Here is an 18,144-nt window from a genome sequence, read left to right as displayed (position 1 = left end):
AATGAAATTCCTTTTTTATTTTTAATACTTCCACACTTGGAATTATCTAAGATAGATCATGTGTTCGAACAGTCAGATGGAGATGACATTAAAAATAAAAAATGTTCCAAGCATCTTAGATTCAATGACTCATGTTATCCTCATAACACTAGGAGGCAGGTAATACTTTATTCATTTTGTAGATAAAGAAAGTGTAAAGTCAAGTTAAGTAATTTGCCCAGGTCACACACAGCTAGTTAGGGGCACAGATTGGTTACAAATCTGGGAATCCTGGCTCCAGAATCTTGTAACATCCTGCTTACATAAAATATCAAAATGTTCATTCATATTCATTCAGCAAAATATTTCTGACCTCTACTATATGCCAGGCACTGTTTTAGGCAGTGGGATTTGGCAAGAAACAAAATGGCTGCCCTATTAGACCAAACATTCATGTGTGTGTATGCTAATGTGCACTCACGGGGGCTGGGGGGTGGATGTGTAGAAGCAAGTGGGGTGGTGGTGGTTATATCCAAACAAATGGACAAATAATGTCTGGCAGTGATTATCATCAAAAATAAGTACAAGACATGCTTACTTAGATATGATAAGGAAGGTCTTGGAATAGAGAAGTGAATAAAGTGAAGGATAAGACATATGGGTTACCTGGGAATAGATTCTTCCAGGCAAAGGGAACAGGTACAAGTCCCCAAGTAGATAGCATAGAGGCCACAGTAGCTCAAAAGGAATAAGCAAGAGAGCAAGAGAGGGGAGTAAGAGATGAGGTTAGGCATGTCAAGGACTGAATTATGTGGGAGTCCTGTAAACTATAGTAAAGGCTTAGGGTTTTCTCTTGAGATAAAAAGTTACTAGAGGATGGGCGCCTGGGTGGCTCAGTTGGTTAAGTGACTGCCTTCAGCTCAGGTCATGATCCTGGAGTCCCTAGATCGAGTCCTGCAACAGGCTCCCTGCTCAGCAGGGAGCCTGCTTCTCCCTCTGACCCTCCCCCCCTCTCATGTGCTCGCTCTCTCATTCTCTCTCTCAAATAAATAAATACTTAAAAAAAAAAGTTACTAGAGGATTTTGAGCAGAGTAGTGACATGATTTAATATTTTAAGGGGTTACTCGGGAGAAATTGGACTATATAAAGATTCTGGCAGGGCACCCGGAAGGCTCAGTTGGTTAAATATCAGACTCTTCATTTCAGCTCAGGTCATGATCTCAGGGTCATGGGATCGAGCCCTATGTAGGGCCATGAGCTCAGCGAGGAGTCTGCTTAAAGCTTCTCTCTTCCTCTCCCCCTTCCCCTGCTCGTGTACACTCTTTTCCTCTAGGGTAAACAAATAGACTCTTAAAAAAAAAAAAAAAGATGATGATGATGATGATTCTGGCTTCTGTCTGAAAAACAGAAGGAAGGAGAGAGAGGCAACAGGGGGAGCAAGGAGACCATTAGGCTATTGTAGTAATCCAAGAGATTATGGTGTCCTGGACTAAGAGGTAGTGGCTGAATAGTGATAAGTGGCCAGATTCAGGACAGGAGAGCCAACAGGATTTCCTCACAGTTTGGATGTGGAGTATGATAGAAAAACAAGAGTCTCAAATGAATCTAAATTTTTTAACCTAAGTATTTGGGGGAGTGGTATTACTATGTACCAATATGGGACACAACAGAGAGCAGTTTTTGGGGAAGAAATCAAGAGGTTAGTTTTGGACATACTAAATCTGAGATGCCTATTAGATATCAATGGAGAAGCCCTATAGACAATTGAATATGTGAGTGTGGGGTTTAGGAGAATGTTCTGGACTGGAGATATATATTTGGGAACTACCTGTAGAGAAATGGAATTTAAAGCTACAGCACTGGATAATACAGTCTTGACAGGAAGCAGCAGGGGAATGAGAAGAATGGCCAGTGAGATAGTAGAAAATCAAGAGTAAGATATCATGGATTTCAAAATAAAAAGCAATATAATGTTTTAAGAAGGATGTTTTGATTCACTGTGTTAAACCCTTGTGAGCAACAGAATAATAAGAAATAATAATTATTGGGTTTGGTGATATGGAAATCACTGGTGAACCTGCAAAGGGCAATCTTCATGGAGTGATTTCTGAATGTCCAAAGTAGAACATATTTAAGAGGGAATAAGAAGAAGCAAAAACTGTGAATACATATACCTCTTTCAAGGTGTTTCACAGTAAACGGAAACAAACAAAAAAATGGGGTGATAGATGGAATAGGATAGGGAGTAATAGGAAGGTGGACTTTTTCTTTGCACTTTTTTTAAATGCAGGCCACATTTCAGCACATTTAAATGTTAACGGGAATTTTCCAGAAGAGAGGAAACACCTGAGGGTATAATTAGAGAGACAAAGTTCTTTAGGTGGTAAGAGGAAATGAATTGGCCTTGAAAAGGGAGCACAGATTGTTCATCCATTACAAGAGAAGGGGAAGCAGAATATGTGGAGAGAGCAGCAAGTAGATTGGTGGATTTGGTAATGGGAATATGAGGTTCAATAAATTGAGAATGAGGCAGAGAGAGGAGATTTGGAAGTTTTAAGAGAAAAAGCATGAAATATTATTCTAGGCAAGTCAAGTGGATTAACAAGTGAAGTGTAGCAGGACTGATGTTCAATACTGAGAGCCCACTTAAGGTTTGCTCTCAAATTTAAAATGAGACCAGTGTGGTTGTGCATTTTGTTCCAGCCACCTGTTGCCTTTTTTTCTTTTTTCTTTTTAAGATTTATTTATTTTAGAGAAAGAGGAGGGGGGAGAGGCAGAGGGAGAGTCTTAGGCAGAATCTGTGCTGAGCACAGAGCCCAACATGGGGCTCAATCTCACAAACCTGAGATCACGACCTGAGCTGAAACAGAGTTGGATGCTCAGCCAACTGGACCACCCAGGTACCACTGCCTGTTGCTTCTTAGGTATATGAGTGAAATTTAACTAGGATCACAACTTGGTCAAAAGAGAACAGAGGGAGGGGCGCCTTGGTGGCTCAGTTGGTTAACCGACTGCCTTCAGCTCAGGTCATGATCCCGGAGTCCCAGGATCGAGTCCCGCACTGGGTTCTCAGCTCATCAGGGAGTCTGCTTCTCCCTCTGACCCTCTCCCCTCTCATGTTCTCTCTCTCTCAAATAAATAAAATCTTTAAAAAAAAAAAAAAAAGAGAGAGATAACAGAGGGAAAAGCAAGAGACCCGAGAGTTAAATCAAGGGAATGTTACAATGATGGGACCATGGAATCTATAAGGTAAAGAGGGAAATGAGGACAGGAGAGCATTGATGGACTAAAGGGTGCCTTAGTAAGGTGGAGTATTGATGTTAGGGGTAGAATGATCTGGAAAGGCAGGAGTTGGAGAGCAGGATGCTTGAAAGTGAGAATCTGGGTGCATACTGGCAAAGACAAGGTACGAGTATGACTAGGGTAGAGGGTAATGGTAAGGGAAAGGTCATTTAAGATCAAGAATTCAAGGAGGCTGGATGGATCATCTATATGGATGTTAGTGTCACCAGAGTTGATGACAGAAATAGTAGCAGAAGAAAAAGTAACAGGTGTTAAACGCTTTAATAGTAATGCAAGGTCTTGACTAGCAGGTTGTATTATATAGGACTACAAGAAGGAACAGGGAGTGATAAAGTCTTATAGCACTTATTTCAAAGAAGCTGAGGAGAGGGGGAGGGATTGTATTAAAGAGAAGGAAATGGCCTGAAATAATAATGAGAAACAAAAGAGATACATTATATCCTCGTTAGGTCCAACATTGTGGGATATGGGAGAAAAAAGAGCCATCATTTAAGAAAAGAAGCCATATTTTGGTTAGAGCAAGGTTAAGAAATGTTCACAGAAAACTGAGAATTTAACATTTTGCTGATGATACACCTTGAGTTCAAGAGGGTATAATGCAATGTTTGGAGATGAGAGACAGACTGGGTCAGAACTAGGGGATATACAGAACTGTATATAGATAAGAGTCTTGGGAGGCTTGATCTTCTTGTAGTAAGTAAGATAAACAGCACTGTAGCAATGACAGAATTAGTACTGTGGGATCTCCCATTACAGTTGTCTTCAAACTTTTTTGCTCAACTCACCTCACACATTTTTAAAGCAACATCTAAAAATTTTCATTGTTAAGTCTAAATATTTGCAAATAATGCAATTTCCAAAGAATACATTGAGATATAAAACTGTAACTGTTGTGGGATGCCCGGGTGGCTCATTTGGTTGAGCGTCCGACTCTTGATTTCGCTTAGGTCATGATCTAGGGGTCTTGGGATCGAGCCCCACATTGGGCTCCACACTCAGCAATGAGTCGGCTTGAGGATTCTCTCCTTCTCTGTCTGCAAACCACCCCCACCCCTCATGCACTCTCTCTCTCTAAAATAAAAATAAATCTTAAAAAAAAAAAAAAAACCCAAAACTATAACTGTTACATCACACTTCCAACATGGGGCTTGAACTTACAACCCTAAGATCAAGAGCTGCATGCTTTACTGAACTAGCCAGGCACCCCTCAAATTTAGATGGAATTTAAATACCACTATCATCCTTTTAAAAATTTATGGACAAACCTTTAACAATTGGAAAATTTACATTCTATCTTTCTCCTTGAACTTGTATTCCATTCCACTTCAGAGAATTTATCCTAATGTAACATAGTGTGATAGCCTAAAGTGTTTTATTGATCACTCTGTATTATTTTACAATAGGAAAAATTCTCAAGTCTTCAGAAGCTATAATCCCTTTCTCTTTTAATTGCTGTTAATCATACTCCAAGAATCAGAAAAAAAAAAAATTAAGAACAGAAATGAACTCAGTGTTCATCCCCAAAGAGAGTAAGTAAATTGTTGAAGATTATACAACTAGTAATAAAGCAAGGTTAAGACTTAACACTTGGATTCTCTTACTTTCAACCCAGTGCTCTCTTCAACTAGGCCACAATGCCTCTACACTAAATAATAAAACAAAAAAATGAAGCTACTGTTAATGACAGCTTAAGAGCTCAGTTCTTGAAGAACGAGAGGGTAAAAACATAAATGTAAATCTGCCTTAAGTTGTCCTACCTTATTATTTTTAACTCCATTTGTAAGAGTTTGAAGTGTATTTGGAGGAGAATGATTTGAAGCATTTCTTTTTGATTTCCGAGGTATTGTTATATGAAATCTTGGAGTTGCAAGCACAATTTTACATGTATCATTCATGGAACCCAGAAGATCAGTCTCTCTGGGCATTGTGTTCTCATTAATTTCCTGTTGTGAAGTCCTTTCTGTTGTCATCTTACTATCAGAAACCATTGACTGACCATTTTTAACAGGAACACAGTTAGTATTGAGAGTGTCAACAGTAGTATTTTGGGATTTTTCAATAACAGAATCAATGCCTTCTAAAACAAAGGTGTCCTTTTTAGACTTCGTGGTTACAAATGTATTCTCCCTTGAGTGAAGAATGTGTTTAGCCAACTGAGCTCTAGGTAATGCCTTGCTGGAGAATCCTGCAGCTGAAACATTTTCATGTTCTTGGTTCAGAAATGGAGCCTCTGCAAAAAATACAAGACCAAACATTTATAGAAGAATTTATAGAAGAATCATATGAAATTAAAAGAGAGAAACAGAATAATATCAAACTGTTTATATTAAAAAGAAGTGTTCAGGTTAGGAATGCTCCACCCTTCTGCTCAGTCTTTCTCTGAAAGGGATGCCTACATAGGGAGAATAATTATCTAGAACATTCAACTATACATTCAACAAAACAAAAAGCACTTTACCGTAAGTTAAATTATGCAGAGATGCTTTCTTTTCCTGCTGACATTGACTCTTTTGCTTTATCAGAAGGAAAGTACTATTTGATGATTCTAGAGGAAATTTTTTCACTGAGGTTTAGTTTTTTTTTTTTTTTTTTTTTTTTTTAAAGAGGAAATTGAATTGTATTAGTCACTGAGAAGAAAAAAATGTCTTTTACTTACATTCAATAATGATCAGATCAATACAGTATACTTCTGTAAGATATGAGTTACATTCCCCTTTTTATCTTCTCGTGCTTTCATCACATTCTCTGTATCTACAGTATGCTGAGAAAGAATTTTTAAAAAACTCTACATGTTCTAACTTGCCAGCTCTAGATAAAAGTTTATTACTGGACTCAGAAGCTTAGTGATCTGGAATAAAATTCTGGTGCTGCCACAAATCAGAGAGGTATATCTTAAGATTATATATGAAGTGCCATCCAGTCTTGAAAATTCTGCTTCTGCTTCTGGTTGCTGTAAATTTCTAAAACACGAAAGAACAGTTGAAGAGGTGTAGCTTGTATGTTAAAAGTTGCAATGTTGTGACTCAATAGCAGACACAACCATAATTTATATGCCTTTGACATCTCTTTAGTAGACCTTCAAAGACAAAAATCTGGTAGGCTTATCTACTAGACAAGTAGGGACTAATAGTACTGCTTAACATTTTATTCTACTTTATATCCTAGATTGTTAAAGTTTTATTTCTTGAAGGTAGAAATGTTTCTTTCACACAAAAAGGGGAAGGTAACAGACTTAAAATTGGAAGAAAAACTGAATTACTTTATATGTTTAATTTCAAATATTCTGACAAAAATTGATAGTGATTATGCTTTAGTAAATATGCAGCTTTAGCTTTAGAAATCTTAATATAAAGATTTTATTATAATGATGTGTATCATAAAAGAAGAGTAAGATTCTATTTAACTAATTCTACTAGAAATGGCATGGCAATGCAGTAAAGACAAGTAGGTAATTCAATCAGCTATAACATACTATAGAATCTAGGTCATTTATCTTAGAGTACAAAGTCCATGCAGATTCTCCAAAAGGTCTCTGAAATTACATACAAAATTTGTGCATTTTCTGGGAAAAGAGTCATCGGATTCTCAAAGCAGTGAGTTATTTCTTCCTCTCTAATTCCACTTGACAAATAAGACATGCTTTAATGTGCATTATTTGCTTCTCCCTTTTCTCCCAGACTGTATGAAACATAGATTTTGTGTACTCCCTTACCTCCATCCTAAACTCCCTTAGAAACTCTTTTTGTATCAAAATATATCACTGTCTTTGAAATACAACAATATATCCACAGTCTATTGTGTAGTAAAGTGCATGGGCTTTCAAATAAGTACCTGTATTAATTCTCAGCACATCACTTACTACCTGTGAGATGTGGAGCAGACATAACCTCTTCATAAGCCCCATTTCCTAGACTATTAAATGAGCATCTACCCATAGTGTCTGCTGAAAGGATTAGGAGATAGTGCACGTAAAATATGTTTATCAATTACTGCAACTCATTAAAATCTTTATTTCAAATGTCCCAAATTCTGATCATTCTACCTTTCCAGATCATTCTCTCAAATCCAATGCCTATCCTACCACCTAACACTTCTTCACACTTCCTCATCTCCCTCAGGTCCTCTTTTCTCTGTATAACTAACTTAATTTTCATGGTCCCCTTATACACACACCTCAACTCCTTTGTCCTCTTCATCCTAGTTGATAAAATTACAATCTTGATAAAATCCAACTCCCTGCCTATTCCCCAGCAGCACCTATGCAGGGCTAAAGGAAAACTCAAAACCACATTGACTGCTCTCATTTAAGTTCATGCTCACAAGTCTCAAGTAGGTCCTTAATGTTGCACGAGAAATCAAATTTAGGCATAGACCATTTACTCTTCCACTCTCCTGTATTATTTAAACCCCCACCTCCTCAAACTTTAATACCAGTTTCTCATGCTCACTTTCAGCTGATGGCTTTATTGTCCACTTCAGATTATTTCTTAAGTCATATAACACTGCCTATCTTCTTGTTTGATTTATGATCTGTTTATGTTCCTAGCTAAGGCCAAAACTTCCACTTTTAGATTCTGTTCCCTCTCAACTACTCAAGGGTATCATACTACTAATTTTAGTTTTTCCTTCCCGACTGGATCAGTCCCAATAGCATACAAAAATGTTCTTTCACCATACATTAAAAACAATAAAATATATGTGTGTGTGTATATATATATATATATATATAAGTAGGCTCTAGGCCCAACATGGGGCTTGAACTCAACAACCCTGAGACTGAGAGTTGCACACTCTACAGCCAGCCACCCCAAAACTATTTTAAAACCATACTTCCCATATTTCTTTCCTCTCTTCAAAGAGTTGTCGATACTTACCACTGTCAATTTCTCTCCTTCACATTCTCTCTTGAACCCTTTTGAATCACGTTTTTGATCCTATCACTCCGCCAAATCCCCCCATCAAAGCCACCAATGACCCTCATGTTGCTAAATCCAATGGTTAAATCTCAGCCTTCACCTCACTTGGCTGATTAGCAGCATTAGATACAGTGAAAGACTCCTTCCTTAAAGCATTTTGTTCTGGGGCGCCTGGGTGGCTCAGTAGTTAAGCGTCTGCCTTCGGCTCAGGTCATGATCCCAGTGTCCTGGGATCAAGCCCCGCATCAGGCTCCCTGCTCGGCCGGGAGCCTGCTTCCCTCTCTCCCACTCCCCCTGCTTGTGTTCCCTCTCTCGTTGTGTCTCTGTCAAACAAATAAATAAAATCTTTAAAAAAAAAAAAAAAGCATTTTGTTCTTTTGGCTTCCAAAGTATCACTTCCGGTTTTTCTTCCTCCTTCTAATCTTCTTGTGGTTCGTTTATTCTTTTTTTTTTTTTTTTTAAAGATTTTATTTATTTGCGAGAGAGAGAATGAGAGACAGAGAGCATGAGAGGGAAGAGGGTCAGAGGGAGAAGCAGACTCCCTGCCGAGCAGGGAGCCCGATGTGGGACTCGATCCCGGGACTCCAGGATCATGACCTGAGCCGAAGGCAGTCGCTTAACCAACTGAGCCACCCAGGCGCCCCGTGGTTCGTTTATTCTTAACTTCTAAATTTTGGGGTGCCTCAGGACTCATCCTTGAATGTATTCTCTTTCTACAGTTATTCCTTGATGATCTCATTTAATCTCTTCAAATACCATTTAAGTGCTAATGATTCCCAAATGTATTTTTCTCACCGGACCACTTCCCTAAATCCCAACTAATTTTTTTCAACAGCCTAATCATATCTACACTTCAATTTTTAATAGATATATCAAAATTAACATACAAAAAACTTAATTACTGGGCACCTCCCAGCCCCGTCTATCCCATTTCAGTTAAATTACTCCATCCTTACAGCTACTCAAGCAAAAAAACTCAGAACCAAACAAACAAACAAAAACACCCTACAGGTGGTTTTACATTTTTTATATCTTTATAAAAGATATATAAAAGATATATACCTTTTATATCTTTTTAAAAAGATTTTATTTACTTTCTTTATATAACTTTTTTATCTTTACATTCCACACCTTTGTATCTTTTACATTCCACACCCAGTTTATGAGCTCTTCCTTCAAAATACACCCAGAATCCAACTACTTATTATTTTCACTGCTACCACCTAAACCAAACCAACACCTTACCTCACCTAGATAAATGCACTATTTCAAATTGACGGCAAATGATATTTTAAAAATATAAGTCAGATCTTCTCATTTCTCTGCTCAGAACCCTCCACTGAGGGTTATTTGCTCACATAAAAGCCCAAATTCTTAACATTCACCTATAAGGCTCTACATCATCTGACTCTATCTGTCCCCTCCTCCCCACTTCTGTCCACTCACTCTATGATACACTAATCTCATAGCTGGTTCTTGAATTGTTGAGGAATGCTCCTATTCCAGGGTATTTGTATCAGCTGTTACTTTGTCTGCATCATCCTTCCCAATTCTTCCAATATTCTATCTGTATCTATCACCTCCTTTAATTTTTTGGCTCACATGCCATCTTCTCATTGAACCATATCCTGACCGCCACATGGAAAACTGCAGCCCACTCAACCCTCCCCATCATCCTTACTCTGTCTTTTCTTTCCATAGCACTTCTCTTCTATTGTACCATAAAAACTATTTAAATCTGTCTCTCCCACCACCTAAATATGAGCTAGTTACACAAGGGTTGGGACTTTTGTCCATTTTGTTCACTCTTGTATCCTGAGTACCTAAAACAGTATCAGACATAATAAACACAACACATCATAGCTTTTCAATCAACACATAATAAAACTAACCTCTTGGTGAACTGTTATCTGATTGCGATGATTTGTTGTTTTCCTTTTCTTTACAGACGTAGGTATGCTGCAATACTCTTTTCTCAGCTCCTTTAGGAGTAAAAATTTTCTTTTCACTTTTCGGTGGTTCCAACAAACTACAGTTTCCTGATGCTTGTTCTTGCTTGTCACGCAGTACTTTTTCTTTCATTCTTTGAAATATTTTTCCTGGTGATTCATAGTTTGCTTTGTTTTTTAATCTATCCTTATTGGGCTTTATAGCACTGATATTAAGAGAGCTGTTAGAGGTGGTAGCCTCTGCTAGCATGGTGGAATGAAATATATTTTTATTATTAAAATTTGTCACTTCTAGAAAATGATTCTTTTTATGGTCACTCAATGTTAAAGAGGGGTTCTGATATTTTGCCAAATCTTTTACAGGAGTAAGTGTGCCTGCAGGAATGCTGTCAAAAAAGATTGCATGCATGGGCGTATTTCTTCTTTGAGAAGATGTCTCTGAAGACAAATAAATTCCTGGATGTTTCAAAGGTGTTGCGATCATCTTGATAAACAGTAGAAACAAATTTTCTCTAACAGATAATTCACTTAAACACAATATTCAGGATAGCAGACCTTCATTCAGCAGGGGCCCAGAGGAACCTGTAATTCAATGTGAAATCAACCTTTATCATGCTTTGGTGCAAAAAAGTTTATTTGCTTTCCATAACAATATTATTCTAATTAAAAGGCTTAACTGGTTCATAACAATACTGGATAATTTATAGCTCACAAATCTAAGGCTTTATATTTTTGTTAAAGACTCATTTTATTATTATTTTAGATGAACAGTTTGGTCTTTAAATTTACTTCTCTAGAAAAAGCAGTATTCATCAAATCATCTACTTAGTAACTATAAAAATTGAACTTCGAGTATCTGATTTTTAAAATACTTGAACCTCAAGTCCTGGAGGTTCCAATCCAATATCTGCATCAAAAAGCATTAAATCACATCTGTATATGGCACTATATTAGACTATAAAAGATTAAATTTCACAAACATCGCTTTTCCTTTTAGGCACTTAAATTTTAAGGCAGCAGCTAAGATGATACATCCTAATGAAAGCTGAAAGATTCACTCAAGTTTTTAATTAAATAATTCCCAATCCTGATTTTGTTATGCTGCTGAACATTTTAACTATGAGGTTTTGGTTGAAAAACTCTCAAATCAAAAGTAAACTATACTCATTATGATTTTTAAAAAAATTAATACTATTTAGAATTTTTAGAGGAAATCATGTACTTGAGCATACATGGTCTTAGACTTGTTTTAGCTTGTTTTTATAAATATATTTTATTTCCCACACCTACAAATTAAGATTCTAGGTGATGAACCATATAGTTGCATTTTGTAATACTTGGTAAATAAATAAAACATTTCCACCTAAGGAGCTTGGAACTTACTAGTTTCAACTTACTGCATCTCTACTGCTGTATTTATAACTATTCTAATCAGTATTTGACATCATATAAACAAAAAGTGTGCCACAGAAAATACAAATGCAGTCAGATCAAAGAAATCAAGTATCTCTAAGTAACTTGTGTGAGAAGTATGCAAGTTAAAAATTCAGACACAAATAGCATTTTATCCAACAGTTTATAAGAGAAAAAAGGGAAATATTCCTCAATAACAAGAGCTGACAAAGGCGGCTATCTGGGCAATCTAGTTCTGTGACACAAAAACTACTGAATTCTTCCACAGAATGTTAATTCAGTAAATATATACTAATAATGCATAGATTTATGTGTTTGGCAACGTGCTAGTGATAGGAATCCTGTGCTGAGAGTTAAAATACTCACTAGTGGTTCACTTTAAACTCTCAAAATAAAAAAATGAATAAATTGGGACAACTGCACACTAAAAATTGGAAAAGTATGTACAGGTTCACATAATCTCAATTCTTCACAACCTAATGAAATGCTCAACAGGAAGTATAAAATGCAAATAAACTAGTCGAACTGAAAACAGGCCCAATCTGTAGTAGACAAACATTACTGTTTTCATCTAAAGGCAGATAATTATGGTCCCACTGAGAGGCTCGAAGAACCAGCAAATAACTCCTCTTTCATGTTGCCCAACCTCTTCCCTCCCAATTCAAACATGTAGTAGGATGGAGGTGAGTAGTCAGGATTCTGGAAAACCTCAAATTCCACCCCCCCTCCAAAAAAAGACACAGAAGATTCCTAGGAGCCCCTCCTTCCCACTGTGTGATGAATAGCAACTCAACAGACACCAAAAGAGTTGGCAATAGTTGTGGTTTCAGTGTGGTTGGTGGAAAAGAGGATGTAGAGGAAAAAAAATTATCTAGGATTTTCTGACCATAGAGGCTTTGCAGAATAGATACAGAAGAAAAACAGGAAATCACCAGGTAGAGGCCAAACCCTTAAAGCCCCATTCTCCTCCTAGTTAACAGAAGAGCAAAACAAAGAAAACAGATTATGATGTTCAGACTCTGATGGAAGAGACAGATGTTAGAGGATGGGGATTCAGTAACAGGCATTCCTCAGGTTGAGGAAAAGAGTATCCTGAAGGCCAAGCACAGGCTTAACCTAACAGATGGAGGTCACTAACAAGAAATTGTTAGTTCCTTCTTGGACTAGAGAAGAGAAGGTGAATTCTAAAATGGTATGCTTGTGCTTCACTAACTGCTTAAAACTATTTGGAAAATCTAATTGTTGCCATTTATTCTGAAAATTGACAAATGCTGATGTACTAAGAAAAAAATTGCTATTTATTTAAAATAAAGACTGGGGCATGAGAAAACCATTGTATGAAAAAGCTAGCTATGAGCACTTTATAGTGTATGTAAATATATAGGTAAGGCTAAACAACTGTTTTTATCATGGATATGATTCTAAATGTAACTATTACTCTTCTTCCCAAAATTACATGAAAAGTTCTTCTAGGAATTTACTATAGTGGTAGCAGTAATAATAATAATAATAATAATTATTATTATTGTAATTATAATGGAAAGGGTAAAAAATCCCAAAGCACACTAACCAAAACTGGGAGGTGGAGATGGGAAAAAATGAGAGGAATTTTAAGTTAACTGGCAAATGATACACTTGGGGGGAAACAAACAAAAAACCCCAGCACTTGACATACAAAGGAATTGATTCAACTCAATTACTATAAATAACATTCAAAGTGACCAAATGAATCAATTTAAAAAAAATGACCAACACAGAAAATGGCCAGAAGGCATGAAAGGCAATTAATAAAGAATACAAAAAGCCACGGAGTCAAATGACACTTCATTTTACTAATAAGTGAAGAGATGCATATTAAAACAGTGGGTCTTCTTGTTTATCAGATTGGAAAAGATCAATTTCAAAATATAGGTGTGCATGCTATCGACTAAGAAATTCCATTTCTAAATCTTTTTCTTACAGAAACAACTACATGAAGAATGCAAATATATAAGTGGTACTAACAGTCAATATTTACTGCATGTACATCAGACACTACATAACCTTACAGCAATTCTGGAGAGTTTTGAAGATGGGGAAACTAAGGCACAGGTAGTTAAATAACCTACCCAAGGTCCCACTGACAATGATTAATAGCAGGACCTAAGTCTGACTTCAAGGCCCAAGTCCTTAAACAAGCACTATACAGTTCACTGAAGTACAGGACAAACTATAAACAATTTAGATCTCCACCACTATGGTGCTACTACACCCATACAATTGAATTCCATGTATTCAATAAAAAGATATATTCCTGAATATGTACTGACAGAGAAAATAGCTAGGATATATTAAATAAAAAAGGAAGGAGTAGAAGAGGACGTACAATTGCATTGCTGTAAAACACATGAGCATAAGCATAGGGAAAAAAAATCTGGAAGTGTACCAAACTGTGAACAGTGTTTAACTTTGAAAAGTGGGATGAAGGGGCCCTCCATTTTCTAAATAATTTTATTAACATCTACGTATGTTTGCAACCATTGTGTAATTTAACCAGAAGAAATGAGCTCGATGGTTCAACTGTTTCTATAGCACCGTGGATCACTGGGTCCAAGGGCAGTGATGCACACAAATCACTCTAACGTAAAAGTTTTTTACTCTAAGTGATTTTAGAACAAAGGCCTCGAGCGTTCACCATCGAAACGAATCTGAACGAAAGTAGACACGCAACAACTATGTACACAACGAATGAGCAGTTTTGAGACCCCTACCAATGCCAAAAACGCACAAAAGCCCACGCGGGCCGAAAACGCTGAGGGGCTGGGACTCTCAGCGCCAGAGGGGACCGATGGCAGGAGGCGAGGGGACCGGGGCAAGTTCATACCTTGGGTGAAGGGCCTGAAAGGGCTAGAAGGCGGCAGTCCGGGCTTGGCTTCGCGTGGAGTCAAGGCTCGCGCCTCTGGCCCAAATTAGCTCCAGCCCCCCGCAGCCCGGCCTCAGGTGACCCTCACTTCCTCCGCGAGGTTCCCTGACACCCACAACAGTTTGGGAATTCAAATTTGAAGAGCCCGCCCTTCAGCCAGCCCCTACTGGCGCGCTCAGGAACTGCGTCACCGTGCGACTCGAGAAGACGGGGTGGCCCCTACCGCGCGGACAATGGGCTGTTTCCACAAAAGGAGGGTAACCCCAAGCTGCCAAGAGTACCGAAAGCGCCGCTCTAGTCTTCTGCAGAATTCGTTTCGTTTTCACAGGGAGCGCGCCCCTAGCGCCTTTCGCCGCTCCTCCCGTTATGCTCTGCGGCAGGAAGGCTTACGTCAGACGTCGCTTGCGCTCTCCTGCGCTACCGCGGTTTTTTAAGTTTGGCCTTTCTCAGCTACCCTCCTCCCCCACTGGTTTAATAGCTGGTGGTGTTATCTGTTGCTTACCTGTCTGAAGAAACAGCTTTCCGAGTACGTATGAGAGAGCTTTTAGTTTTCTATGGCCGTATCATTTGAGAATGAGAAAGAACGTTTTGTCCTTGAGAGGATAAAAGACTGAATGCAAAGTTATACTTGCAATGGAATGTTTAATTTGAGCTGTTTCCCCAAGCTGTTCCCCAAGTGATGTTTTCTGAACCTGATTTTATCGAATCCCAAAAACTTTAATCTTGACGACTCTGTTGCAAAGCAGTTTGTGACGGTGCACTGAGACTGAGCCCTGCCAGTGATGCTCTACTCTAACCACCGCGGATTATGGTGCATCCTTCACCTCAGCGCCTTGGCAAGACGCATTCGCTGGCTGGAAGCATTGCACACGGCGCCCTGTTTCAGTCTTGGGGGCGGAGAAGGAGAAGCCAGAGGAGTAACAAATGTTTTCCGTTCTAAACCCCTCCGGCTCTGATCCAGCATCTTCTCTCCATTAACTCCGTCCCCCTCCCCAACAAGTCAGCATGGGACAGGAGAGTTCATTGTATTCCTCATCCAGGAAAATTCCGCAGCATCCTAGAACCATATATCGCATTTTTCCGTTAACACTGGACTGAACTGGTTGTAATGGATTAATTGTTTAAAGTGACTTTTGCAATCCCCTCGTCTAAATTCTGTTTTCACTAAATCTTGTGCACATCGAATATTCAGAGTTCGAAATATAAATCTAAAATATGCAAATAAATGCAAGTAAGGAGAAGAAAACAGTTGAGGTGAGGAGAGGAAAGCAAATCTACATAGATAATATGAAGTTTCTGTCTGCAGCATAATGAGAAAATGGCTGGACATTAATTTGCACCAGATTTTTGGGAAAAGCTAGACTTAAGATATCTGTTAAGTGACATGTATGAAAGCGTATGAAATGCACATTGTGTGAGAGAGACTTTGAGGAGATAGGCATTCATATTCCAAAGCATCTGAGATAGAAATATGAGAGGTCTCTATGCCTGTTATGGAGATGGCCATGGCTCACACTTTCAGCCAGAATAGGAACCTTATAATATTAAGGGTAGACACTCAGAAATATAAACTTTTATTTTTTAAATAATCACTTTTCATGTGAGAAATAACTAGTATATACCATGCTCCAGGGTGAACAGCAACAGCTATTGATATAAGGATGACTAATGATTTTCCAAACAAAACTGGAGGAAACAGTTGGTGGGTAACAAACTATGATGAGAAGGCATACAAGCAAAGGGACAATGTTCATTTGTCCATTGGGACATCAACATAACTGCCCTGGATGGGCCTTCCTTTAAGGTTCAGTCAGCCATTTGTGATAATCTGTCCAGGCTTAAGTCTGTTACTCATGTGAACGCATGCAGACCCACTTAGGGTCCAAAGGACAGACAGAGGAGGAAGGGAATGGAAGCCTCACACTGTGTGGGAGCTGCTGCCAAGGCATCTGGGTCTGCTTAGCCTGGAGGAATAGTCCCAGGACAATGGTAAGTTCCAGCAGGGTACTAATTGACCATAGAGCATTTTGCATTTTGGGGAGAATTAGAAAAAAGATGCTCTTTCTTCAAGGCCGATAGCTCTCAACCCAGGGTGATTTGTACCCCCCCTCCCCCCAGCAGGGCATTTGGCAATGTTTGGAGACATTTAAATCATAAATACCACAAGTGAGAGGGATGCCACTGGCATCTAGTGAGTAGAGGACAGGAATGCTGCTAAACATCCTACAGTGTGCAGGACAGCCCCTCCACTGCAAAGAATTATCCAATCTAAAATGTCAATAATGCCAAGGGTTGAGAAATCCTACAGTTGTAAGCCCTGAAACACGATTTTAGATTCTTTTCACTCTCAGTTGTGTTTCCCTTATGTAAGATTCAACTATACAGTCACTACTGCTGTGTCTGGGCCTGGAGGAGGGATGAGGATGCAGTCAAAAGGGAGGTTACCCAGGCTATGTGAGGTATTTAGAAAATTTAGAAAAAACTGCCAGAGATTGCTGTGTAATAGAGACAGTATTACAAACATATAAACATACTACAAATTGTAGAAAGTGCTATAAAGATATATCAGGTTAGATCCTGAAAGAAGCTGTTGGTAAGATAGACTTAGGAGTACCAGAATTTTTTTGGGAGATAAAGCCTGTGAAGATTAAGGGAGAGGAAGAAGGATTGGGCCTAATAAATCTTCAGACTTTGATATATACCTGACATTTGTGGAACAAAAAGGGGAAAGGAAGCAGAACTGGGCAGAGGGAGCCTAAAATTGCAATGCAGATTTGACAAAGTGTTGGCTAACCCAACAGGGAGACTTGGGGTAACCCATCAGAGGTGTCCTAGAGTGGGCGGAAATGAGCAGATCCTGGAATCCATAATGGTGGAGGCTGCCTGGGAAGAAGATGGCCTTGACTCAAAGGCTTAAAAAAACATTTTTTTAGGGGAGGCTGGCTGGCTCAGTCAGTAGAGCTTGTGACCCTTGATCTCAGGATTGTGAGTGTAAGCCCCACATTGGGTGTAGATTACTCAAAAATAAAATCTTTAAAAAAAAACCATTTTTAATTAAATTTTTTGGGATTGAGATGTAATTGTTGTATAACATTATATTAGTGTCAGATGTATGACATAATGATTTGATATATGCATATATTGCAAAATAATCTCAATATGTCTAGTTAATATCCATCAGTACACAGTTGAAACTTTTTTTCTTGTCATGAGAACTTTTAAGATCTACTCTGTTAGCAACTTTCAAATATACAGTAAGTATTATTAACTGTAGTCACCATGCTGTACATTACATCCTCGGATTTATTTATTTTGTAAATGGAAATTTGTACCTTTTGACCACCTTCACCCATTTTACTTCTCCCCACCCCTGCCTCTGGCAACTGCAAATCTGTTCTCTGTATCTATGAGTTTGATTTTGTTTTTAGATTTCACATAAAAGTAAAATCATATAGTTTTTGTCTTTCTCTGTCTGACTTATTTCACTAAGCATAATGCCCTCAAGGTCCATCCATGTTGTTGCAAATGCAAATATATGTATATATATATCTCACATCTTCTTTATCCATTCACCCTAGTGGTTATTTCCATGTCTTGGCTATTGTTAATAATGCTGCAGTGAACATGGGGGTGCATATATCTTTTTGAGGTAGTGATTTCCTTTCCTTCAGGTATATATCC

The 18,144-nt window shown here is 38.3% G+C and overlaps 1 protein-coding gene across 1 annotated transcript in view; it reads right to left on the bottom strand.

The window, feature by feature from the left end:
• Nucleotides 1–14,480, bottom strand: part of MIS18BP1 (MIS18 binding protein 1) — a 44,871-nt gene extending 30,391 nt beyond the window's left edge. Inside the window, exons 1-4 of the mRNA XM_044917894.1 lie at nucleotides 14,425–14,480; nucleotides 10,092–10,730; nucleotides 5,742–5,852; nucleotides 5,041–5,513 (exon numbers count right to left, since the gene is read on the bottom strand). Of these exons, the coding sequence (XP_044773829.1) occupies nucleotides 5,041–5,513; nucleotides 5,742–5,852; nucleotides 10,092–10,632 (1,125 nt within the window). The 5' untranslated portion in view covers nucleotides 10,633–10,730; nucleotides 14,425–14,480. The remainder of the gene's footprint in view (nucleotides 1–5,040; nucleotides 5,514–5,741; nucleotides 5,853–10,091; nucleotides 10,731–14,424) is intronic.
• Between the last annotated feature and the right edge of the window lie 3,664 nt (nucleotides 14,481–18,144).

Source organism: Neomonachus schauinslandi, chromosome 9, assembly GCF_002201575.2.
Source record: "Neomonachus schauinslandi chromosome 9, ASM220157v2, whole genome shotgun sequence".
Classification (NCBI taxonomy): Eukaryota; Metazoa; Chordata; class Mammalia; order Carnivora; family Phocidae; genus Neomonachus; species Neomonachus schauinslandi.
The sequence above is the reverse complement of the archived record's forward strand: the minus strand, read 5'-3'. Positions and strand labels throughout refer to the sequence as shown.